General features: G+C 32.6%; 1 protein-coding gene across 3 annotated transcripts in view; it reads left to right on the top strand.

The window, feature by feature from the left end:
- Window positions 1-5,399: 5,399 nt before the first annotated feature.
- LOC148278662 (lysosomal alpha-glucosidase-like) overlaps window positions 5,400-27,350 on the top strand; it is a 166,828-nt gene continuing 144,877 nt past the window's right edge. Inside the window, exons 1-2 of one of the 3 annotated variants that reach the window (XM_088231059.1) lie at window positions 5,400-5,571; window positions 12,052-12,139. In XM_088231059.1, the coding sequence (XP_088087185.1) occupies window positions 12,055-12,139 (85 nt within the window). In that variant the 5' untranslated portion in view covers window positions 5,400-5,571; window positions 12,052-12,054. Of the gene's footprint in view, window positions 5,572-12,051; window positions 12,140-15,940; window positions 15,960-27,350 lie in introns of those variants that run through there. The other 2 variants (XM_088231060.1, XM_088231061.1) reach the window with 2 other exon arrangements.

The raw sequence follows: 27,350 nt of genomic DNA on the forward strand, positions 1-27,350 counted from the left end.
GGCTCTCAGGTTACATGGCCAAGCCAACCGTATCGCCGTATCAACCGTATCGACAGTTGTCACCGGAGTTTGCTGCGTTCGTTCTCTTGTTACTTCATTCCTCACAAAGTCAAACCACCGCACATCCAAAATTCTTCCGAGACACCTATTCTCAAAACTCAGTATTTTATTATTTTGCGCCCTAGTGAGGTGCCATGATTCGAATCCGTAGTGGAGAATTGGTTTTATGCAGGCGGTATATAGACGGCATTTGGTTTTCACTGAGTAAATATTCAATCTCCAGACAGCCTTCATACTGTTGAGTATGGCGCCTGCTATTCTTAGCCGTACTCCCAGTTCATTTTGAAAGCTGCCATTTTCCGTAACTTATACTCTCAGGTATTTTAAACTCTCGACCCTATTGTTGACTTGGTTTGACGGAGTCAGAGAATTTCAGGCATCCAAACAGCCAAAGTAAATACAGTATAAATCCGTTTATCCGAACTCCAGTCATCCGGATTGTCAAATATCAGGATCTTCTTTCTTCTCTTTTCTTAGCCATCTCTCCACTGCAGAATATAGGCTCATTCTAATCTATCGTGTGCTTTTCTCGACCAATTTCTTCCCCCGATTGAAATCACACCATCTTTCCATCTTTTCTGGGGTCGCCTTTTATCAGAATCATTTCAGGATCGTTATCAGGAAATAAAAAATAAAGGACATGTTCTAATAACAAATAAATGACGCTGGCAGCTGGTGCGTTTCTTCGTCAAAGCAATTAGCTTTGCTGGACATGATTATATGATAACGTCCGGCACTCGTTAATCTAGATAATTGGAGTATTACTGTAATCAAATATAACAGAACAAACAAATCAGTTATTTTATCAAAAAATGCTTGTATCATTTTGTCAGCGTTATTTTCAGTATAATAACTGCATAATTAATCAAAGTTGTATCCCAAATGGGTAAAATTACACGTAACAAGAATGATGGACGTCAGAGCAAGAGTTAATGGGACATGCATCATAATTTAATGATCCGGGTCCCTATTTCGTGGGGTATTCCAAATACGCCAGTCACTCGGCCGATTAGCCAACCTGGCCATGGTAGGAGCCGTGAATGTAGGACTAATTTATGGATGCAATATGCATTTCTGCATTCATGATGAGTACCTCGCACTATGAATAGAGAATAGACGCCAGTGGATCATCGAGATGACTGGGACAAGTTATTTGATACAGACTCCATAACACAACGCGCGATATATACATTTGATTCGGAGCAGACTGAAATATTACCAGTTTCCGATTATTTATCACATAAATATGTTTAAATAATGAAAACATCAGTAGAGAATTGACAGTGTTTTGATTTGAGTCATCTATGATTACTGACGTGATAAAATTAAACGGTGTAATAATGTGTGACCATCAATAAAATCATCCGTATCTCGGTTTGGGGGATTGTGAATATATTAATTATATAGTTATGTGTACCTTAATGTCAAAACTGATTTGAATTAGAATATAATCGATCAATAATAGTTTACAGGCACCGATCGAGGCGATATGGTTAATGCCGTAAAAACATACTATTGGTAAAATTACATTATGACTGGACATTTTGGGCCTCAGTTATGAACGCAATCTTCATCTGTACATATCGAGACGGTATACTTAACTTCTGTGCTATCTGTATATACCTCGGTATCTTCTACCAACTTGTCATCTTGACATCATATGCTTGAAATCAATCACTGAATAACCCCAAAGATTTAGTCAAAGTTCCTTACTTCAGTAACATTTAAAATTGTTCTCATTTATATTAAAAATATGATAAAAAATGGCTACTTCAAAGCGATTATAAACTACAATAAATCCCAATGCAAGCAAAAACCGCTCGCTTGAACATGATTTTTATATGACTTGACAATTGCAAAGACGGTATACCTAACGATCGTCTATAATTATCTACTGAGTGATTACAACGCCGGCTATCGATACGTAGACTCAGAAAGATAGTAAAACAGGTGAAAAAAATAAAATAACCATTTTTTTTTACAGTGGTAACATTTTAGGGCTAGATACTCTTTTATGTTAATAGGGCAGCATCCAGCCAGTCTAGCCACTGCATCTAGCCGCTCGTTTTCGAAACTGACAGTTATGTCGAAAATTCTCTCTCATATTTTCCAACCATAGTGCCAACCTCAGAATCGTAATTCATTAAAGGAAAAATTGCTCGGTAGAACCAAATTTTTGTCACTTTTAATGCATAGATAAAGGTATCGAGAGGACACGTTTATCTACGGATATCTAGACCCGTCGGTATAAACCGATGTACTCACATCCAAACTTGATGGTGAGGGTATCGGTAGTGTATCTTCGTAATCGGTCGGGAGAATTTATCTTTTACTATGACGTCATTCTGAAGCTATGTAATTTTAGTGTGTATACCGATAGATATGTATACCGTGACGTACGCTTGCCCTTGTTACATATCGATGTACCTACCCAAAACTTGAAGGAGGGGGGGGGGGGGTCGGCAGTGTATCTTCGAAATCGATCTAGAGAATTTATCTTCAACTAAACCGTCTTGGTGAAGGTATGACGTCCTTATCTTCTCATCATAATCAAGGCCCTGGTATCAATATATAACTGAATCATGTGTAAACGAGTATGTGGGTAATGCATACATATTGTTTCATGTATTTTGTATGTAGTCATGTAGTCAATATGAAATAGTTACTAAAATAGTCTTAAAACAAAAATTGGTCTTTATAAATTAACCCACCCGTTCCTGTGAAGGCGCGGCGTTGCAAATTGCATTTCGTTTCTCAGCTATGAATATAAACACAAATATTTTTTAAGTAAACTTAATACCCAAGGCACAAATATATCACATAATTAGGTATATTGGATAATTTTTGATAAAATATTTTGTTTATCAGGACCTCCAAAACTGAGAATATGATCGAGTACCCTAAAACAAATATATAAAACATTCATTTGAGAGAAAGACACACATATAATTTTAATTAAATGAAATCAGTGTTTATCAGGCGATCGTTTCCTAACCTCAGTTAACCCGAGGATACCACACAGTGATCAGCGGGAGTTTTTTCATACGGTATGTGAAAGGTTAATATTAGTTTTATTGTTTTTAAATTTGATTTGGTTTAACTCAACAAAATGTGTTATTTGGACCCCAGCGTTATTATTATTATGGTAAAGTTTCCGATTGCTTAATCATACTCGTACATATATTTTTAGATGTAATAAAGCTTGATATTTGCTTCTATTAAATAGTGTAGATTTAACATTTTCCCTTTTTTGTAATGCTTAGGAATACTGTCTCATTATGTACTTCTATAATTTTTCTTTGTCAAGAATGTGTTATATTTATCAGAAATGAAATCAACAAAAAAAACGTAGAACTGCGTTATTTTCAAATACTTGAAAAAAAGCGGTGGAGAGATAACACTTTAAATGTTAAAAATAGGTATATACAGGTGTTTTTTAAACCCCGTCACATCCGAAACCACGATAATCAGTATGAGCAAGAAGACATATTGGCACATTAAAATAAATTTTTAAAACGACTAAAATCTTAAAAAATAAAAGATAAATAAAAAAACATGTGGTTGCTTACTCCTGTTGGGGAAAAACAAAGAGGGGGAGCCTGATACACTGTCAACCGCACGTCCGCGCCCCCCTCGCTTCTCCCCTGCAGAAGTAGGCAACCATTTGTTTTTTTTCAAATATTTTATTTTTAAACATTTTCTTCGTTCTAAATTGTTTTTTAATATGCTTATATGTCTTCTTGCCCATACTGATCATCGTGGTTTCGGATGTGACAGGATTTAAAGAATACCCTGCATAATATATAATTTAATATTTTCGAAATAAAATTTTTATTTACACTTTTTCTTTACTTCTGAAGATATTTAAAAGCTCTAAAAGGGAATACTTTTCAAAATAAACGAATATATAAAACTTTACGTTTTATCGAGACTGTTTATTTAATACTGACCGACCGACGAAGTTTCGGCCGCGGTTTTAGTTTCGAACAAATATTAGCCGAAACTTTGGTTCAGCCGAAACCTGCGGTCGAGATGCGTTAGGCTGTACTTGCGACTTTTAGTTTGTTTCGGCTTTTGGCCGGTGAGAATTGTTACATATTAAAAGTTATATGCATAACTTATCAATGAACCAAAAAGCGCCCAAAATAAACTAATTAACTCATTCAAATTATGACTTTTATTTCATTCTGTATTGTATTATACACTTATTTTAATGAACGCGTAAGCTTAAACGGTAAAATCGCCTAATTTTTGGCGTTTTGAACAGACTTTTAACTTATTCCAATAAGTTTTGGTTTCCGCCGAAACTAGAACAGAAGCCGAAACTCGGTTTTGGTTTCCGCTGAAAATCCTGTTTCCGTCAATCAAACTACTATTCTATTTAAAATTATTATTTTTTTTAATAAAACATTATAAATGTACAAGATATTATACTCCTAGGAGTTACAAAAAAACTCATATGGGACGGCAGATAAAAAGAAAACATTTTTTTGATGATACATAAGATGCTTTTTCTTGTTATATAAAAAAAAGCATTCTTATGATGTATCGAAGAATTCAATTTTGGGTCCATTTTCAACGAGTTGTAAATTTCTCACTATTAGAAAATGGGAATTAAGTTGGGGTATAGTGGGATTCGAACTTTGAACTTCTAATCCGTGAGTCCGCAACACCAGACTTGGGACCACAACCAATTCAAAATCAGTCAATATAATCCAAAAAGGAGAGAAAACATAAAACACAGTATTATATATTATCTATATAAATTATAATAATAAGTTTCAAAAATATTTTAGTAATATTTTTTAATTCCAACACTTTTTGATTTGCTATTTGAATTATCGGTTTTAGGTTCATTGGACAGTTTATGAAATTGGGATATTTGTAAAAGGATTACTTCCATGAGATAGACATCTTTAGATAAAATATTTAACTATTCTTTCAAATAGTTAAGAATAGAGGCAATAACATCCCTTTAAAACATCCCCTATCAAAAAATGTAGAACATGAAAATTGTTAAAAGTCCACTTTTCATTTTCAGCAAAAAATTTCATCAGTCGACATCAAAAGACAAAGCAGCAACTTTTGTAAGGTTTTAATAGATGTCAGGGCACATTTATATTTATACCGATCATAAAATCTATAACCTCTGTCTGAAATAAAATACAAAATTAAATTAATGACGAGTTTATATACCTACCTAAGTACGAGTACATTATATGAATAACATTCCTTTTCTGATAACCGATATCAGATATTTTGTTATTCTATCTTATCAAAAGATTGGAAGTGAATCAGAAATCCAATAGATAAAATTATTATTAGTTGACAATCGAAAGAAAAAATATTTAGATGCTTGTTGAAACGATTATAGTGAACTATTGCGAATAATTATTGTGAAATTTAAATGGTGAAAAACAGTTTTACAAGGTTTTCCCGGTTATAATGAAAGTTTCTAATTTGTGTTTTTGGTTTTAAAAAGTGCTTAGTTTAATTGGAACTTAATTTAAGGTGAGATATTATTGCATTTTACTTTTACGTGTTTATTTTTATTGTGATTAAAATACCAAGCATTTTATAGGAGATCTTAGAAAATAATTTAGGAAGATAAAACAAGGCGCGTCAATATTTGTGTAGAATGACATATAATGAACGTATTCCGTACACAACGTTTTTGTTAATAGGAAAAAAAAATATGCCATCTTTTGCTAAAAATGAAATAAACCTTTAAAGTTTAAAAAATAAATCAAATTAAGGTTTTTGAAATATAAATTACTGCCATCTAGGTGTTAGACACAAAAGTACATTGGGTATTTTGTCCAAAAATACCACTCGATGAATTACGAGACAAGCTTATAATTTTTATCAAGAGATGTCTATCCTCTTGAAATATTTTGCCCAAATCACATAATATACGTTTTTATGTACATACATCACTTACCATGTGAAGTGTGAATAATGATTATTAAACAGCGATCGAATAATCATTATATACTTAATTAATTGCGCTATAATACAAAACAACTGTTTTACAAATTGCGACTTGATTAATTTGATAACGCGTAAGAAAGCAATGAGGTAAAAGGAAAATAATTATTATTTTCATTACATTTTTTGTAGAAATAAAAATACGAAATAATGCATTTATGTAATAATATTTATTTATTTTTTAATATACACGGCACGCAGTGCCTTTAACATTACTAAAATAAGTATTTAATAGTTATTCAAGTATTCAATAGTACTAGCAGATAAAAGTTGACCATCGCCGGCTGTTGTATGCTAGGTTCGCCCTTCGGGCCTCAGTTAAATTTTCTTCGTACCAACATTCAGGCCTTTGGAAGTCAGCCCTTAAGCAAATTCGGCCTTTCGGTCTTAGTTACGGGTTGTGGTCCTGTGGCTGGTGTCGGGAACAGGTCTATTCGTCTTTTGACGAATGACAACAGTTCGAAATCCCTAAAACAGGCAACAACCGAAATGTTGCATCCGTCACATTCCACCAACTTAACAGTCCAACAACTAAATAAAGAAGAACATATAAACCTTGTACATTATGAGCAAACTAAAAAACAATGCAACTCTCATATAAACATTTTAAAAATTATAAAAGTGTTAGGGACACACCAGAGGCCCGAGATGGTCCAGATATGGACCGATCGGCAACATAATATAAAATATTAAATCAACTTCATTAATGTTATTGGAGCATTATATTTTCTTTGATCATGAGTGGATGGACGTTTAAAAGAAATAACATATTCATTATTCGTCTGACATTCCTTTCATCGACTTGTTCTGACAACTCATCACATTGATTTTTTTTCGACTTTCTTTGACTCTTTCACGCCGTTCGCCGGTAAGATTATTTGCTCTTCTTTGAGCATTGCTTCAACTAGGTACTTCTGAACTGGCATCCACATGCATTATTCTATGCACCCTACTTTCAGCCATTTCCTCAGTCTCTCCAAATATAATTATTTTATCATTCTCATCTTAAATTTTGCATGTTTGCTTAACACGTGGTGTAACAAATTTCCTGAAAATGAAAAGAAAAGAAAAAGATAAAAAGATACAAGGAACATTGTAATTATGTTACATTAATACTATATCACATCAGTGTCATTAAAAGTGCATGATTATATATAATATAAAATAAAAAATAGAAAAGGTTTTATTTTAAAAAGGTATAAAATAAATTAAAATATTGATGCATTTTGTAAATACATCTAGATTAAACTTCATAAATAGATTTTCATAAAAAGATTAGGAAAATTATTTGGTTAAATATTACTGTGTTTGATTTTACAAACGAGCGTTTTCGTCTACAGCTATGGTTTTCTAGCAAAGCAGTGATGTTATTTAGCGCCGTCATGTGGCGGCGGATGACGTCATTAAAACGTTGTCTGTAGAAATCAATATCGCTGAGCGTTGATTGTGAGCAAAACTCTAAACATCGGTGCCGCCATTAAATAAATATAAACTAAATATTCTTGTTATAAAGTTACTATATGAAGCTATAATAACCTTTTTTTAATCTTATTTGATGGATAATACATTATTATATTTGTGCTCATTTATGAAAGAAGGGATAATGTTACTTTGACATTATTTTCGTTTTCTATTTCAAAACATTTCCTATAATGATATTATTTCTACGTGATGGATTTCTCAGAAATACTGACTGTAAAACCTATTTAAAGGTTAACATTTAATAAATTTCTAGAATATTTGAAAAAACATACGGTACATATGTTTGTATACGAGAAGGTCGCATGACTTCAAAATTAAAAAAAAAACTAAGAATCCGCCCATTACAACTACTCATAAACGACAAACGACAGATAGCACGCAAGCGCACAAGATAACGACGCTGCATCTCTAGACACCGTTAAAACGGCCGCCTTATAACACCCACCGCATTGCGGTATATTACGGCCGCTAGATAATGTCAGGACTTTCGTAGGAAACCATAGTTTAAGTCCTAAAGATGCTTAGTTAGGCGAAAGCGCTTGTTGGTCAAAGTAAATCAAGGAATTTTATTGGAATTTTTATCAAAATTTTTAATGTGTAATAGTCAATACATAAACATTATTTTACAGAACTTCCAGTACTAGACAAATATACATAAAGACAATAAATGTTGTGTTGGATTTACATAACGTCCTTTCGCATCCTTTCCTTCTCGCTTGCTGACAAGCCTCTAAAATTGAGACTTAGCGGATTATTACTTAGAAATATTTATATCTTAATACATATAATTCCTCTGTACGTGTGATGTCACCGTACTCCTCCTAAACGGCTTAACCGATTTATGTGCGGTTTTCAGAGAAATATAGATCTTTGCGTTGTGCGTGTTCGTAAATAATTAAAATCTCCAGTCTAATGTGTAAAAAAGAAGTTAGGAGCATAAATGTTTTATTCACGATCTACAAGGGTTACATTTGAGGAGAATGCATTAACAAAAAAAATGGAAAGCTGTTGTTTTTTTGTGGATAAAAAAAGTTGGTTTTTGGATGTTTATAAACAACATTTGCTTTGTATGGATTCCAACCAGATTCTTAAATTTTCTCAAATTCCTTATAATTTCTTCCCATTCATTTCTTTTTTCTGGATGTTTGGTAATACCAAAATAATATAAAATTCAATGCATTTTTAAAAATCGTATTCCTACATAAGAACACCCCCGTGTTGGTGAGAATACCGGAGTTTGACGTTTGCAAAAAGAATGCCATATTAGAAAAAATATTAATTGTATGTTTTTGAATTCAACCATAAACAAGTACCTAGGTACCTAAATTTATTTCAACAGAGAGGGAAAAAGCTTTCGAGAAGGGAATATGGAAGTCTAGGCATTTACAGGGCTTATGACCTGTCATTGGCTGGTTTACCTAGGTACCTACTTAAGTTCAATATTAACAATTTTTAGTTTTGGAATTTAATTACAAACAAGTACCTAGGTACCTACATTTCAATAAAAAGTGTTTTATTTTATTTTATTTTATTTCATTTTATTTGGGATTTTTACAGCTATTACATAAACAAAATAATTAGAAAAATCTTAACAATACTAAAGCCAATTACAAAAATCCACTGTAAATATAATGACACATAATATATAAGAAAAGAAGTTTAGTAATTTTATTTGTGTGACGTTTGTATTCATGTGTATGTGAATGTGTGTATGCGTGAATGAATGAGGGAGAGGATACATGTGCGTGTGGGAATGAAAGAGGGAGAGGGTGCGTTTGTATGGGTGCGTAAGTATGAAAATAATATATTTGCTTAAAACTTGTAAATTATATTAAAAATGGTAAAATAAAGAGCTTAGTAAAAAGTTAGAAACCTTTTTGTTAAAATTCAAATGACGAAATGATATAAATTGTTTTTTTTTTTTTTTTTTAAGTATGTTAAATTTCAAAACCGTATTACGAAGAAAAAAAAAGCATTTTATTTTTTAAATTTAACTGATACACATCGAATGAATAATGTGCGACGAGTCCTATACAATACAGTAGGTAATCACAAAATGCAGTAAATACGAAATAATGACAACAATAAAATAAGGATTGACAATACGCGAACGTTGATTCAAAACGAACACACAAATGCATATTATGCACCTACATAATATATAAATAAGAATAACATATAAGTTTAATATAAATGATTCGGATTATAAAAATCAGGTGTCACAAACAGTTGGCCCGCAGTACGGGGATACATAATTATATTAAAAGATCTTCTCACTATAAAACTTATGTATGTTCAGGGATAGAGAGCAACGGAGAGGAGGATGCGGACAAAGACAATTTATTACCTATGGCAGTTTTGATAAATTTAATATTTTTGGTAAATATATCTATTTCGTTAAATTTCCTGTTATACGTATCCATAATACGGTTAATCGTAGCGTTTTTTGACGAATTTGTTCTGCATTTAGGTATGTGGAAAAGTTGTGTATAACGCGTTTGTCTCTGTGGTACCTTAAGATGAATGCGGTTAACCAACTCGGGGGAATCTATTTTATCAGATATTATGTTGGTGAGTAACACTATATCAGCTGTGGTTCGTCTATCAGCGAGAGCTTGGATATTATGAAAAACGCACGCTTGGCGATAATCTGGAAAATTGAGATGTAATCTACGGTTTAAATTTTTTATAAACATTTTTTGAATTCTTTCAATTTTGCAGGAATGAATTTTATAATAAGGAGACCAGACAGGTGAAAAAAATTCTAATACACTACGAACATAAGAAAAATATAATTTTTTAAGAGTATCGGTATTTTGAAACGGTTTGCCTGTGCGTAGTATAAATCCTAGTGTTCTAAAAGATTTTTCAGTAATACCATCGATGTGACGATTAAAAGTTAATTTTTCATCTAAGAGGATACCTAAATCACGGACTGTTTCGACAGATTTAATATTTGTATTATTTAATTTGTAATTAAAATCGATGGCACGGGTCTTTCTTTTGAATGTTATTTTTAGGCATTTTTCAGGGTTAAGAGATAGTTTATTATTTATACAATAAACCGACAGTCTAGTGAGGTCCTCCTGCATTTTATGACAGTCATTAGTATTTTCAATATTTAAGTATACCTTCATGTCGTCTGCATACATAATGTATTTAGAGTTATTAAAACAATCGCCTATATCATGAACATATACATTGAATAAAAGGGGTCCTAAGTGGCTACCTTGAGGGACACCAGATGGAAGCAAGGAAAAGTCAGAAGAGTGCCCGCCAACGACGACTGCCTGACTCCTTTTACTGATGTAAGAACCAAGCCAACATAAGAGATCTCTATTAATTCTGATTGTTATTAACTTTTTTAAGAGGATTGAATGATCAACACGATCAAACGCCTTTGAATAATCAGTGTAAATAACGTCAGATTGTAATCCCTTGGCCATATACTCAGCAATATCGGTTGTGAAGAGCGTTAAATTAGAAACTACTGATCGTTTCCGCATAAAACCGTGCTGTTCATTTGGAATGTGTAAAGCAACTTCAGATAAAAGGTGATTATAAACTAACATTTCAAATATTTTGCTAAACACTGGTAAGATTGAGACCGGTCGATAATTCTCAACTTTATTTTTGAGGCCACTTTTATGAATGGGAATGATAAGTGCTCTTTTCCAGTGACTCGGAAAGACTCCATCTTTTAATGAGCGATTGAATATAATTGTTAGAGGTTTGGCAAGTTGATTTGCACATTTGATTGCGAATAATGGAGGAATGTCATCGCTTCCAGCACCTTTGCTAGAATCTAATTTAGTAAGAATTTTACGGACATCGTCGTAAGAAAAGTTAATTGAAGATGTAGCAACATTGCGTGTGCTTTGATGGAGTGGGGAGGTTATGCAGACTTCATCGATCAAATTGCTTTGAGTATAGACCGAATTAAAATAATTAGAGAAGTGGTCGACTACTTCTTGGGCATTATTAGACACTTGGTTTTTATACTGCATATTCAAGGGAATGTTATTAGAGTTACGTTTACTTTTAATAAAAGACCAAAAATATTTAGGATCGTTCACAATAGCTTTCTCACTTTCGAGTATGAATTTTTTAAAACATTCTTTTTGTATTTTTTTTTGCCTGGCCCGGAGCAAAACAAATGTATCATAATCACGTGGATTATTGTATTTCTTCCATTTTTTATGATATTTGGATTTCTCCTTAATAATTTTTATGAGAGATGAGCTGTACCAGCGAGGATATGAGTTATTTTTCAGTGTTTTTAGAGGTACAAACTCACTGAGAACATTTTTTAACTCTAAATAAAATTCCCGTGTTGCAGAATTCACACAAGCTAATAGCAGGCAAGCTAATGTTCGGGCAGGACAAAGTCTGTCGGATCCGCTAGTAGAAGTATATATTACAAACTACAACGTAAAGAAGAAAAATTAACTGCAAATGTTTTTGTGCAATTTTAGATTTTTTACCAGCTTTAGATTTCCTTATATATTTTTTTGTTATTAGAAAATGCTGAGACACGTCAATGAAGAGGAACAAAATGCGGAGGGCGAGAGGCCCGTGTCTCCTTCGTTCTACGATGAGCAATCTAAAAGTAAGACATGACGTAATTATTTTTTAATTTTATTATACATATTCGTACAAACGTATTATTAATATATAAAAGGAATTAGTATTTGCGGTTGCGCGTATAGTGTGTGAGGGTATATGGGAGTGAAGGTGGGTTTAAAAGGGTAAGTATGCGTATGTTTGATACTAGTGAATAGGTCAGAAGTTACAATGTAAAAAACAAATTATTATAAATAAACAGAATTAAGAAAAATAAATTTTTTTCGAAGAATTCCCATTTCAATTTTTCAGTTTCAATTACAATTTTATTTATTCAAATATATATTTCTTTTCGTGTACTCGTATTTAAAATTTATAAACTCTTATAAATAAACAACTAAAACAGTGCAAGTCCCTCTCCAAGCACAAGAGTAAGTCTCTTTTTTGGAGAGTTACAGTGATAACATTTACTAGATGTGTAAAAGTAGATATGTTTAGAATATTACAAAAACAACAAAAACATGTACTTTTTTATGAAATTTATGAATAAAAAATTTAAAAAAATATGTACATTACAAAATGGAATATCTTAATTCATAAACATAGATATAATTAAAATAATAAATAATAAATATAAACAAAAAAATAATAATAATAAATAATAAAAAAAACACGTAAGTGTTCATAATATCCAGAGAATAATATGATAAAAAAAGTAAGAGAATCTTGTAACGAAAAACTCCCTCAGAGACGTGAAAAATGTCAATGTCCAAAGTAATATTGTTCTACATAGAGATAGCCCTTTCAACAGGCATAACCATTGGCAGGTTGGTCCTGTATATTGGAATGGGAAACAGTCTATGCTGACGCTGTATAAGGTATCTAGAACATAAAAGTTAATGCTCCGCATAATTTCAGGGTTGTCAATAATACCGCGCAACAATCAAAATAAGTGCGTAGTTAAATACACATTCCTTCTAGTCTTCAAACTGCTGTAACCGAGCATACCCTGGAGAAACTCAGTGGGATAAAGCCAATGTAGGTTTACTATATATAATATATTTAAATGTGAGTTTACTACAGTCAAATTAATCTATGTTATTAACTCCCCGTTTTCTTGTGATGCGTGGCTGGTAATACACTACATCGTATAACTTTCACATCTCTCTAAATATAATGAACTCTTGATTAAAATTTTCGGCATACCTCCATTATACATTTATGTATCGGTGAGAATATTTTTTTGTAAAATAATCAATACTCAATAGGCACAGAAGAAGATTCTTTTCAAAAATTGGAGATAAATTACCACAAAATTTAACTATGTGACGCATATTGCGTAGGTAGTATTAAATAAAAAAATATCGATTATATAATTGTCTCACTATTGATGCTACTAATATAAACGAAAGTAAGAGACACAATTTTACACGTCAAACACGTGAATATCTAAGTTGCCAGAACTTCTGACAGACGCCATCGGCCGGTTAGTACAAGTACAAGTCGATAGCTCTCCGGATTTCACTAGGGGTGGTTCTTTCGCCCGCGCTGCGACTACGACCATTGTTATTTTCATGTTTTTAGAAATGAGATTTGAAATACTATCACTTTTGACTTCTACTTTAAATAGTTTCAGCAATTGCCTATAAAAATTATATTTTTCCGATTAAAAATCTCTCATTACGCGATGAAGATTTTGGCGCAGTGAGGGAAAGGTTAAAAAATATATTGTAGTTATGAACTAAGCGAATCATAGGAGAATTCTGGGAATAGTTCGTAGGAACTGTTGGTAATGGAAAAGAGATACATTTATGTGATGTGACGTGCGCGGTAGCCAGGTAGATAAAGGGCTTACTCATAATTCAGAGCAGAACTGTCAAGACGTCCATTAAGAATATCATGTAGCATCCCCATATCAGACGACGATCCTCTAGACCAGCGGTTTTCAACCTTTATGCTACTGCGCCTCCCCGACAAAAAAAAAACCGCGCCTATCCATATCTTATTTTTGTAATAATAATATAGATTAATTATAATCAACGTTATAATAACAAGGTAAATAATTTCAACATTTACGTTTATGTATATTTATTTTGGAGGATGGTACATATTCAAAAAAATTAATGCGAGGGTTGTTGTTGTTTATTGGGACAATGTTTATCAAAAACCGCTGCTCTTGATTATTCATTCTTATGAATATGATTTTTGTCACAAAAAGTTTTTTAGTTGAGGTCTGTAAATCTAGACTTCCAATTATCGAGATGTCGCAAGCATGTCTACTGAATATTTTCTAATCTTACCTTGTGAGTGACATACTGAGGAGACAAAACAGAGGAGGCACATTCAAGCAGACTATATCGATTAATTGATTGATTTGGTGTTCATTTTGTAGAACTCCATATTTAAACCTATAATATTAGAAATCAAACACTGATATGAGTCTATTGAAGACTTAATTTTATTTTTAAAAATAAAAAAAAATAAACGTTGTAATAATTGTCACAAAATTTTTGTTTTTGTATTTTTTATATTTGTAAAAATAAAATTGTGTTCAGTAGACTCAAATTAGTGTTTGATTTTTAATATTGTAAGTTTATATTAATTAAGCAAAGTACATTAATGTAATGCTACCAATATCTCTAAAAACTTGACAAGTGTGGATAACAAAACCTATGTTTCTGTATACCCGGTTCACTATATATTATTATCGAGGTGGTTTTCTTGGGGAAGTTTTTTGTCTAGTAGCACACCTAGATCACGAACAGTTGTAACAGGTTGTATAGCTTAATTACCTATAAAATACGAAAAAGGTTTGGAACTACGAGAGAAAGGAATAAGTGAACATTTAAAGACATTTACCATTATTTTAAACTTTTTTATAGTACTCTGTTAATCAGCAAGAATCACCTTGGAGAGTATGGCAGTTGCTACCATCCTTGATATTTAGATATATATTTTCTTATTATCAGCATACATTTAAAATATGGAGTTATAGACAAATATATAAATATCATAAATGGCGGTCTCCGTGGTGTAGTGTTTAAAACGTTTATCTCACGCACGGGAAAGGTTCCGGGTTTGATTTCCGGTAAGAACACGAATATTAAATGTCACTTTTATCAACCTAGGGTTTTCTGTGCTGTAATAATAGAATTACGTAGAATAGTCCAGAAACCACATACGCGCATTAAAGTGAATCCGACTAAACTACTCTCAAATAAGTAGATTTACGTTTTGACCATTTGGTACTGTGTAGACGTTGCTAAGTACGCAACGGCCGATTTAAATTCAGTTATGCCGTGTTGTGCCGTTTGCAAGTGTCAAAATACTGCTGGGATTAAAAGCGAATACGGTACGATCACTTTTCATTTGTAAGAAGCAAATTCACAAGTAAAATTATTTAAGAATTTGAATATTTTGTCATCTGTCAGATTATTAAATAAAATTACGTGGACATTTTGTTAGTATTGCCAGAGTAGTCGAATTTACCCGGCTTTCTATCAATAAGTCTTAGTATAATATTAAACGGTAAATGATATTTTTTTTTTTTTTACGTTTGCCTAATAAAAATACCTACCTGTTTTTTTATGGTCCAGTAAGAATATTTTTTGTTGTAAAATAAAACATCAAATAACACAAAATTATCCAATATTTGTGAATATTATTCTCGGTCTAGCAACATTATGGGGCCACTTCACGTATGCGCGCAGGCGGAATGTCATGTTGGGTAGAGATTGGACTTTTAGACACAGTGCGCAGTGCCATGTATACAAACTTGGTTCTACGTTCCTTCTAGTATATTATAATTCTATTAACCATTGTAATTAGGCCTCTTTGCCTGTTGTGGTGCAAAAAATAAAAGAAAGGTACGTATTGTAAATTAACGGTCCTATGTGGGACCCTCTAGAAACTTCCAATGTGATTGGATCTAAAACCTCCGAGTGTGATAAACCTGGCGCTCCGTTGTATACGTATGATGAAATCCATAAATACGTCGCTTCGTATCCCAAGGCAAAAAGCATTTTTAAAAGGATGATGTTGTCCACACGATTGAATGCCTTTTCAAAGTCTGTGTAGAACCACGTCCACCTGTTCATGATTATCCACACAACGAAGTACGAAGTTCGTTAACACAATTAAGTTAGAAGAGGTCAATTTGGCTTTGTTAAAAACCATTTTGCTTTTACAAACAAATTTTTCACCAAAATAACACCATAATCACCGTAATACAAAACTGTGGATTAGAAAAATATTTTAAAAAGCTGCAATTAGTTCACAAATAAGTATCCTAAGTACCACTAGACGCGGATAAAGGTTAAAATGATATAAATACCCGCACCAAAAATTTTGTGTTTTTGTTGTCAGAAACCGATTGGAACATGCAATTGTAATCTGGTCTGCTAATATTATGAAGGTCATAAATATAAAGTAGAAAACGTCAAAAGTAAATTACTTTAATGCTTATCGTACAGAAAAAATAACCGATTAAATTAAAAGAATGAAGCGAGAAGCCATTTTAGATAGGCTCTTTGGATAATAGGCGACGGATTGCTGACTTAATGCAAGCTTTTAAATAGCATTTTAGACTGCCTGATTTACTTAGTTTTATTAATTTTCAAGTACCATTTAATGGTAACCGTCAAAACAAATTATTTAACTATGCTGTCGTTAGAACTTACGCAGCTGCTTTAACTGCTAGTTTAAAAATTGTACTGCAGAGAAAAAAAAAACTACCATTCTCTACAGAGGACTACCACACTCTTCATTGTTTCACCAAGAGGTGAACTTTTACCATAATGTAAGAAAGCAATATAATTTTTTATCATAAATTCCGTATCTACACCTACTGGTGAATAGGAAACTACATTGGTATACCAACCACAGCGTATCTCGAGATCATATTTGTTTGGAGACCTTTTGAACCGCGAGTCCTGCAAAAATATAAATATAAATATATGAAAATGTACTATTTTCTTGTCGTCATTTATAAATGTCAATATTTGTATTACATAAAAACGTTCATTGAATCTTAGGTATCATTTTTATAAAACACGATCTGAACCCGGCAATGCTTTGCTTTTGCTAGATATTAACACACACTCGTAATTTATATTTTTTAACAATCTTGATTTAAACAATTACTTAGATAGACCTGATCTTGTCTTGAGGTAGGAATTTTTTTTTTTTTTTTTTTCCTAGCTTTAATTTTCTTTATTTGTATTTTATTTCAATTGTGCCTGTATGTTTTATAAAGATTTGTGTTTGCCACTTTTTGAATGGACTAAGTCCGTTAATAAATAAATAAATATATACATAAATAATTACATGAACACAATCGAAAGATTGCTATCAATTATTGTATTTAGGTCACTGGGAATTTTGATAAATAGATATTTGGACATTGATTTCCTGTCACTGTCTTGTTGATGCATCCCCGATGCTTTACAAAAAAGACAAGTGCATTTTGGACAGCACGCCTTACTCAAAAAGACAAAATCATTGTAACGTTGCCCCATTTTCCGTACCACAAAACTGAACCATTTTTTTAAAAACAGAGTATCAAGATAAAATTTTCTGTATTGGTACGCTTTCTGTTTTTCAAAAACAGTTATCATATGTATATACATTGCGCCCGAAGGCAGCAGATAAAACTGGTCATTTTTATAGGTTTTTGGCTGGTTCGAGTTTCCATAATAAACTAGTATCAAAGAAGGTTTATTGATTGACTTGAAAATCTGTTGTAAGGAGGACTGTTTATTATCAAAGCAGGTTTATTGACTGTCCTGAAAACCAATTGTAAGGAGGACTGTTTATTATCAAAGTAGGTTTATTGATTGTCCTTAAAACCAGTTGTAAGGAGGACTGTTTATTATCAAAGAAGGTTTATTGATTGTCTTGAAAACCTTTTCTTAAGGAGGACTGTTTATTATCAAAGAAGGTTTATTGACTGTCTTGAAAACCTGTTGTAAGGAGGACTGTTTATTATTAAAGAAAATTTATTTATTGTCCTGAAAACATGTTTAAATTGAGATGCGAGATTTTACAATGCAAGTGATGATTTTAAGATAAGAGTACAGATACCGCGTTGTTTTCTGTTGGAAATTATAATTTTTTATTAAATAATAAAATAAAAAAGAATAAAAAAAAAATTGTAGGTACGGCACTTTTTATGGTGGAATAAAGGCGACTGTTCAACGCCCCCGCCCCTGGGGACATCTAATCTATATGACCGCGTCAGACTTGTTGGTTTGGCGTTCAAACTCGGTCTTGATTGAGAAATCGCCTATTTCACGATTGGCCGAAGTGAGTTTGGACGACGGAGGGTCGTAAGCAAATATACTGCGTCCGCTCTCTAGCGACGTACGGTCCTTGCGAAGACTTTTGAGACTCAGTTTCCGTTTGCTGGTAGCAGTCTTGTGCTTTTCCAGCTGACTTCAATAAAGCAAAACTATTAAGACACGCCTATGGTATATATTTAAAGTGTCATAATCCAAGGTAAAAATACGGGAAAACGTCTGTATGAACAAAAGCCAGACCGCGTTTTCTCTCAAAATAAAACATTATTGTTTACTACGTAACCAAAGAAACACGTTCGGTTTTCTTAAAGAAACCATTGACCTATTAGTAAACATAGACGCACTTTGAGCCCTCTTAAATTATGACACTTAACTGATGTCTAACCGTTCAGTCATGGCTAACGCGTATTTATTCGTTTTTTAACCGCCAACCGGTTTTGACTGAACTTGATATTTCATTTGAAACCCAAATACTTGATTGTGGCTGAAAGCGTGTAAAAACTGTTCGGATAAGGGGAATAAATATGGTGTAACTTTTCGTTGATAAGTAGAAACCTATGTAGGTAATTGTTTATGATGAATTCTAAATCTAAAAATAATTCATATTCAAGTATTGAATTTAAGTGGGTTTCTTAGTACGCGTACTTGTTAATGTTTGAATTTCAAAACATAAAATAAATTATTTTCAAATACGAATTCTTTTTGCAAATGTCAAACATTGCTCTTCTACCAACAGGGGTACATTTTATGTACTTTTATATTTTACGTATTAAATGTCTGTTTATAATATTTTATCATTGATGAAAGTCTATTTAAAAAAAATGAACAGGTAGAAATTATAAGAAATTTATGGAAAGATGATTAGGATCCATAAATAGCAAATGTTGTTTGTAAACATTCAAAAACAAACCTTTTTAACAAAATTCTTCCATTTTTTTGTAAATGCATTCTCATCGAATGCGGTCCTGATGAACGATGAATAAAGCATTAAGATCCTAACCTTTTTTCTACTTAACAGATTGAAGATTTCGGAATCTTAAAATATGTTCGTAGCAAATCATTTTGCTGAGAATCGCACGTAAATCCGTTCAGTAATTATTTAATCTATCGAGGATACATAAACGAACATTGCCTATTATATTATACCGTCTGTTCAAAAAGTATCGCAAATTTTGGATTTCCACGGGTTATTTATATTCGATTTTTTCAAAGCGTTACGTTGGCACTTATGTATCTAACTTATGCCAACAAGTTCAGCTATTTTGAATGTTCAGTTAATTTTTGACAGCTGCTTTGCTTGTATTTGTTTTAGCTCGTATTCAATTTTTGCCTATTCTGTATCAAAGAATCTATATCAAATTTTGTGTGAAAAACGAAATTAAGTGCGCAGACGCATTCCAAATGTTGACTGGCATATGGTGAAGCTCTTTTGGACCAAAATAACGTTTATTGTTGGTACAAAATGTTCTCAGAGGGCCGAGACGATGTGAATGACGAAGAGCGTGACGGACGCCCGAGAACGTCAACAACAGACGAAAACATTGATGAAGTGAAGGAAATAGTATTGGTCAACCGTCGAATAACCGTTGAAAAAGTTGATGAGTACCTAAACATATCGATTGGCTTGCACCATTCGATTTTTACCAATGATTTGGGTATGAGACGGGTAGCCCCGAAATTCGTACTAAAATTGCTCAATTTTGACCAAAAACAGCATCGCAAAAACATCGCTCAAGAGCTGATTTGCTCTAGAGGGTCATGACTGGTGACGAATTATGAGTTAACAGTTATGACATGAAAACCAAAGCTCAATCATCCCAATGGAAGCTGCCGCACGAGCGAAGACAAAAAAAACCGCACCTAATTCGGTCGAATGTGAAGGTTTTGTTTACAACTTTCTTCAATTACAGGGGTGTGGCGCATAACGAATTCTTACCACAGAATAGAACGTTTAATGAGGAATATTACCTGCAAGTAATGCGCAATTTGCGCGAAGCAGTCCGCCAGAAACGCCCGGATTTGTGGAAGAACAAAAATTGGTGTTTCGCCATGAAAACGCCCCAGCTCACACATCGTTGCTTGTGGGCAAATTTTTGGCCAAAAACAACACACTTATGATGCTGCAGCCACCGTATTTCTCAGGTCTGCCCCCCTGTGACTTTTTCTTGTTCCCGAAACTGAAGAGGCCCATGAAAGGGTGACGTTTCGCTACGATTGAGAAGATAAAGACGGCATCGAAGGAGGAGCTGAACAAGATCACAAAAAATGATTTTTGGAAGTGCTTCGAGAATTGTATAAAACGTTGTCACAAGTGTATAATATCTGATGGGGATAAAATTGAATGAGACAAAATAGATATTTATGAATACATCAATAATTGTAGAAAAAACACTAAATTTGCCATGCTTTTTGAACAGACTACGTATTTATAGCCGTGAAAAATTTTCATCAAAATAAAAACATATCTTATGTGTTATAAATGTTATTTTCTCGAGTATAATGGTAACAGAAAAAGACTCGTAAGGTCACCCACAAAAACGATTTTTGAGATTAAAAATATTATTTGTTTGACTGTTCACTGTACAAGTATACCACGCCTATGTTCACTTTGTTTTGTTCATCACAATGATTTGCAAATTCAAACAAAAAATAAATCACGTAGGTACGTTCGGAATGATTATGGTTTTGAAAATAAATGGATTTTACACAGGAATTCAAAGAACGTCAAGCTTTCAAAATGTAGGACCAAATTATTATGGAGGTTCATTTTAATTTATAACAAAAAATATTTTATCATACTACAACAGAGATAAATATTTTTTAGAGAAGAGAATATAGAAGTCTAGGCATCAATAGAGCGTTTGACCTGTCATTTGCTGGTTTAAGTGACCGCTTTACACACAATGTAACATTTACTGCTCTGTTTATATTTGAATATCTATTTATTTACATTATTGATCAATATTTTTTCTATTAAAAACTATAATCAATAATAAAAATAATCTGACCTCACTGAGGTTATCCGTGCTAAAGACAATTAACAGTATACTTTTAAAAAATATATTTTTACATTTAAGAATAAACAAAGAAGACTAAATTAATAAACAGAGATACTTAACGAATTGTTCAGCCAGTTTTAAACACTACGTATTTATGTTTACAGGTAATATATGTACATCTATGAAACGCACAATGAAAGAACAAAAACATAACATAGCGTATACATTTGTGGAGCAGTTGTATTCAATATAGTTTGGGCGAGTGAGACAATCCTTTTTATTTCTTCCTAGCTCCACTATCATTTTTTTTATTGCCTTTTTGAACATTTTCTTGTTATTAATAGTTTCAATAGATAGTGGAAGTAGGTTATAGATTTTAATTCAACAAAACTCAAAATTCCTTTGTCCGAAAGTGGTATTATTGAATTTTTATATTTTTTTCATCTGTCGATTTTTGTGAAATAAAAGAACGGATATATTTATTAATTCAACCACACGAGTTACACAAGTGCCCGTTTTTGGAGGCAACATTTTTTATTATTATATAAGCGATATTGCAAAATGCTTAAAATATTCTTCAGTCAAACTTTTTGCTGATAACACTCTGCTCTATGTGGCTGAAACAATGTTGATGATGATGACAATAATATGCAAGTAAACTTAAATCAGAAATCTTATTGGTTGCATATAAATACATTTAAATAAAATGTTTCAAACAGTAAATGTTCGATTGTGATAGTAAGTCATACAAAAATTAAGAATGCACCAAACTAAATATTATAAATAATAATAGATAATAAGCTAAAATTTGCATCACGTTTTGAGTCCATCAACGACAAAATTTCTAAAAGGGTAGGATTTTTAAAGAGAACAAGAAAAATATCGGTTTAAATATAAAAGATTTTAATTTTTAAAACATTAATTTGACATAAATCTGCCGCATTTCAATGATTGTTCTGGTTTTTTCTGTGTGCAGATAATTGGTAGAATTCTATAATGATTTGGTAATGTAACTAACTAACTAACCATCACGTCATTTCCCCCGGAGGGGGTAGGCAGAGAGAGATAGAACGCCACACCACTCTGTCCTGGCACACTTCCTTTGCTTCCTTCACATTCATACATCTTCTCATGCACGCACGTCGATTATTCCGACTTTTCACATGACCAATGTATCTAAAATAAAACAAGCTTATTATATTTATAACAATATGAAACGCGTCACTATATACGTTTTGTATATTTAAAAAAAAAGTAGTAATAAAATCCAATACACGTGTTTATTTTGGATACATTATTAAATTTCAGATTGTTATAGTATTCTCTTGCTGAACATTGAAAATCAATATACTGACGAGCAGTAAGGTCAGAATTCCCCTTTAGGGACGATATTAAAATGTGGCAAATTTACAAAGATTCAACATGTGTTGACGGTACTGAACATGCTTTCGGTAAGGCATAGTCATTTAAAATACATCAGTATATATATTTCAATTTAAAATAAAATGTATGCAAGAAAAACGATTTGCTTATGAATGTTGATAAATCGAAAGTGATGGTTTTTGAAAGGGATTAAAATGAAACTAATGTTATATCAGTGTAAACGAAGATATTCTGAATCGGGTAGAAGGATTTGTGTTTTGAGAAGTATGTTTAATAGGGATAGAAAGACTCAGAAATATATGAAAAGGAGGGTGAGTGCCGGGAACAGGGTGCACTGAAATCTAGTTTGGCAAACAAATGTTTTTCGCCGGAGGCAAAACTAGCAGTTCAAAATGGGTTCTCGTGCCAACTCCAATGTATGGGAGCAAAGTATGGAATTAATATAATTTGACAGTAGGTTAAATGCTGTCAAAATGCGATCTCTCATTCGAATGTGTGGTAAAACGATGTATGATATGTGCACAAATGTCGAGATACGTGAACTGTGTAAAGCTGAGACACGCATTATCGATAGAATCAAGAAAGGGGTGCTGCGTTGGTTTGGACCTGTAGAGCGAATGGACAGCAAAAGAACGGCTAAAGGATCTACGATGCGAATGTTGATGGATGCAGAAAACGAGGAAGACCGAGAAAAATATGGCAAGATCAAGTCCATCAAATACTTGAAGATGGACATGTCGAGAGTAAGATTAATCGGCTTGCGTGCATGAGAAGATGTATGAATCTTAAGCAAGCGAGGTCTGCATGCAAAGACCGAGTAAAATGGCGTTCTCAATAAAATTTTGCCAAATACATGTTCAGTGATGTTCAGCGTAATACAAGGATTGATAAATTGATTTGATTATAATTCTACTTTATTTTGTGTAAAATATACAGAGAGTATATTGTGACGCGTTCTGTCTTGTTAGGACATTTTCCAACAAACTAACTTAAATATTTACCAAGTTTCCTTATATACTAAAAATAATTGCTGTTTTATGTTTGTGGATACAAGCCAAAATAAGCAATTGTCATTTTCACAATCAATTAAATGAAAATGAAATAATATTATAAAATCTGAATGTATTTTTACCTTAGTTGACATTGAACATAAACCTTAGATATGTAATGAAACCTGTTTAAAACACCAATATAGAATGTCAACAATATTAAATCAATACTTACATAATTATTCTATTAATTTTAAAGTCAAACCCTTACAAATATTTTTGAATAATGGAAGGTTTTTCCCCAATATAACCAAAATGTTCCTCTAAAATATACTCAGAATACCCTAATTGATTTCTAATTACTCTACTTATTTTGGCTTGTACAGAAATCTAACTATTTTTAGTATATAAGGAAACTTTGTAAATATTTCAGTAAGTTTGTTTGAAAATGTCCTAACAAGACAAAACGCGTCACAATATACCCTTTGTATATATAAAACAAAATAAAGTAGAATTATAATCCAATAAACTTGTTTTATTTTGGACACATTACCAAATTTAATATGGAATTCTACCAATTGTCTGCATACACAATAAATAACTTAGAACAATCCGTATCATAAAAGACTTAAGATAATTAATGAGTTGCCTGCAGAGATAAGGGATGCTGGGTCTATCGCATTGTTTTGTGGGATGGTGAGGGTTTTTGAAAAAAACAAACATCCATATATGGTTGGATGGGGTGTCATCGGAAAGCGTCGGGATTTTATAACAATGTTTTATTTCTGAAATTATTTTTGTAAATATATATTGTTTATTAGGTAAGGTATAACTGAGTGTTTAAATTTTATTTGAACAGATATCTAAAAATGATCACAATAAATAACAATTCAGACAAAGAAGAGATGAAGAACACTTTAGAATTATGAATGTTACACAGTGTATAAAGTGGCCATTTTAACCAGCTAATAGCAGGTCATAAGCCCGGTAGCTACTAAGAATTCTATATTCTATTATCTAAAATGTTTTTAATCTCTGTTGTTGTATGTTTCATATCTACCGTGCCGGGAATCGAACCCGAAACCTCTTGCATAGTAGGCAAATGCGCTTACACCACGAGGCCGAATATTTATTCAAACGGGTGTTTTTACACTGGCATATTTTATAGTCCCTGGACTGGTATATGGGACTGATCTTCTTTCCTTCATGTTACAAACTGATCCAGATAAGCTGCAGTGCCAATGAAAGGGAATTATGACGATGTAATATGTTAATATTAACAGCTCTCCGGGGAGTTGAATCCAGTTATGATCTAAAAATATTTTCACAAACTCAAAATTTTGTTAATGAATCCACCTGGTTAAAGAAGAAGTATAACAATTGAAAAATATTTTCAGTCATCGCCCAACTCGAGTGTGACAATCAACGTTCCGAACACATCCTTTGGTCCTCTATGAATGCCGAATAGATAGCGATGAGACTACACCGTGTGTGGCGCACAATTGTAGAACTGCAGTGTGTTGAAGTGAGCAAGACGCACACTTTTTACTGTGTGGACACCACAAACGTGTTTTAATACTTTGAACACAGTGTGTTATCGGGCACACTCGTACGATTGTAGTCTTTACGCAGTAATATGAAGATATCCCCACGGTGTAAATTCATAGTACCACCAACCTTATAATTTTGTTTTGTGTAATAATAAATAACCATAAAATTATGATGAATAATATTGGAGGAACCAATTCGACGGCTTATTTTGCAGATTTATTGTTAATTACGCCTTGTGTATTAGAGTGGATCGATCTTGATGGAGCAAAAAATTTGAAATTATCAAAACGGCCCTATGCGGAAAATATGTTTTATAGTATGTAGAATAAGGGAAAAATAAAATAAAAAATATTTTTCAATAAAAAAATGGATTCATTTTGTTTATGTTTTATCTTTGCAATAAATAAAAACATAAAAAAATATTATATACAAAAAGAGTTTTTTTATAAAAATGCTAAAATACTTAAACTTCAACAGTTTCGCGGCAAATGTTATCGTAAATAAATATGTTTTTGTTTATTTTTCCCCTAATCTGAAGTCTATAGCACATCTTTTCCGAGTAAGGCCGTTTTGAATTTCTAAAAAATTATAAATCGAACCACCCTAATGTGCATCTACACCGAAATGATGAAAAATCAATTGAATTAAAATACTTTCAAAATATTAGTAATATCCTCATTTTATACCAAAAACACAAAATAAGATTTTATGATAAAATTCAAATTTATTTTTAAGTGGTACCTAGACGTTAAGGTGGTAATACTGATTTCCATGGTTAACAACTCGCTACATACGTGAATACATACCATACACACATACATAAAGCTTCATACAGTACATTCCTAGCTAACAACTAACACCCTGAAGCTAACTTCATACAACACGATTTTAGTTACTAGGTACACCCGCTAGGTACCATAATGTGTATACCGCAAACTGAAGCTAACTTCACATAATACAATTCTAGTTATTGATAACATTTTGAAACACCCGCCAGGTAACGCTGAACATTACACGTTTGTGGTGCACAATTGCGCACCACAAAATAGTGTGCGCGGTGATGTGCGGCGCGCACTTGAAATTGTGTGATGTCCCATCGCTACGAAAGTATCGAAACTATTCGTATTCTTTTTATACGTCCAATCGGATAACATTCACATCTTGTTGCTTCCAAAAATACTATTTTCAACTTTAGATAAAAATTCTGCGAAACAAAATCGAGTATGGATAAGTCCGCCTTGTTGTGAAGTGGTGAATGCATTCGCCTGCCTCTCTTTGTTAATTTCAATTTTATTTTTTCATATAAATGTACATTACAAAATGAAATATCTTTATTCATACATATATTAATAATTAAACTGATAAGGTGAAATTAGGTATTTATAAAAGAAACACAAAAGTATACATAATATCCAGAGAATAATATGTTAAAAAAGTAAAAGAATCTTGAAACGAAAAACTCCCTCAGAGACGTGAAAAATGTCAATATCCAAAGTAATATAGTTAAACATAGAGATAGCCCTTCCAACAGGCATAATCGTTGGCAGGTTGGTACTGTATATTGGAATGTGAAACAGTCTTAAACACAAAAGCTAATGCTCCGTATAATTTCAGGGTTGTCAAAAATACCACGCGACAATCAAAAGAAGTGCGTGGTAAAATACACATTTCTTCTGGTCTTCAAACTGCTGTATACAAGCATACCCTGGAAAACTCATTAGGATGAAACCATAGGTAATATCCACACTCCCTCATGTAGATAAACCGAAGAAATTTCTTCTGAACCCTCTCCACCATAAGAGAGTACTTTAACTCACATGGTCCCCAAATCATCGAGCCACTCTCGAGTCTACTGCGCACCAACGAGTTATAAAGAATTCTCAGTACTCGTGTATTACCAAAAACCCTGGCAGTACGCAAAACAAATCCGTACATCTTCAACAAGCTACTACAAATTGTTTCGATCTGATCATGAAATGTCAGGGAACTCACAAAAGTAATGCCTAGATCTTTAACCTTAGAATTCTGGTCATTCATTC

This window comes from Micrasema longulum, unplaced genomic scaffold (assembly GCF_059751315.1).
Source record: "Micrasema longulum isolate JH-2025_06_02 unplaced genomic scaffold, ASM5975131v1 h1tg000848l, whole genome shotgun sequence".
Lineage (NCBI taxonomy): Eukaryota > Metazoa > Arthropoda > Insecta > Trichoptera > Brachycentridae > Micrasema > Micrasema longulum.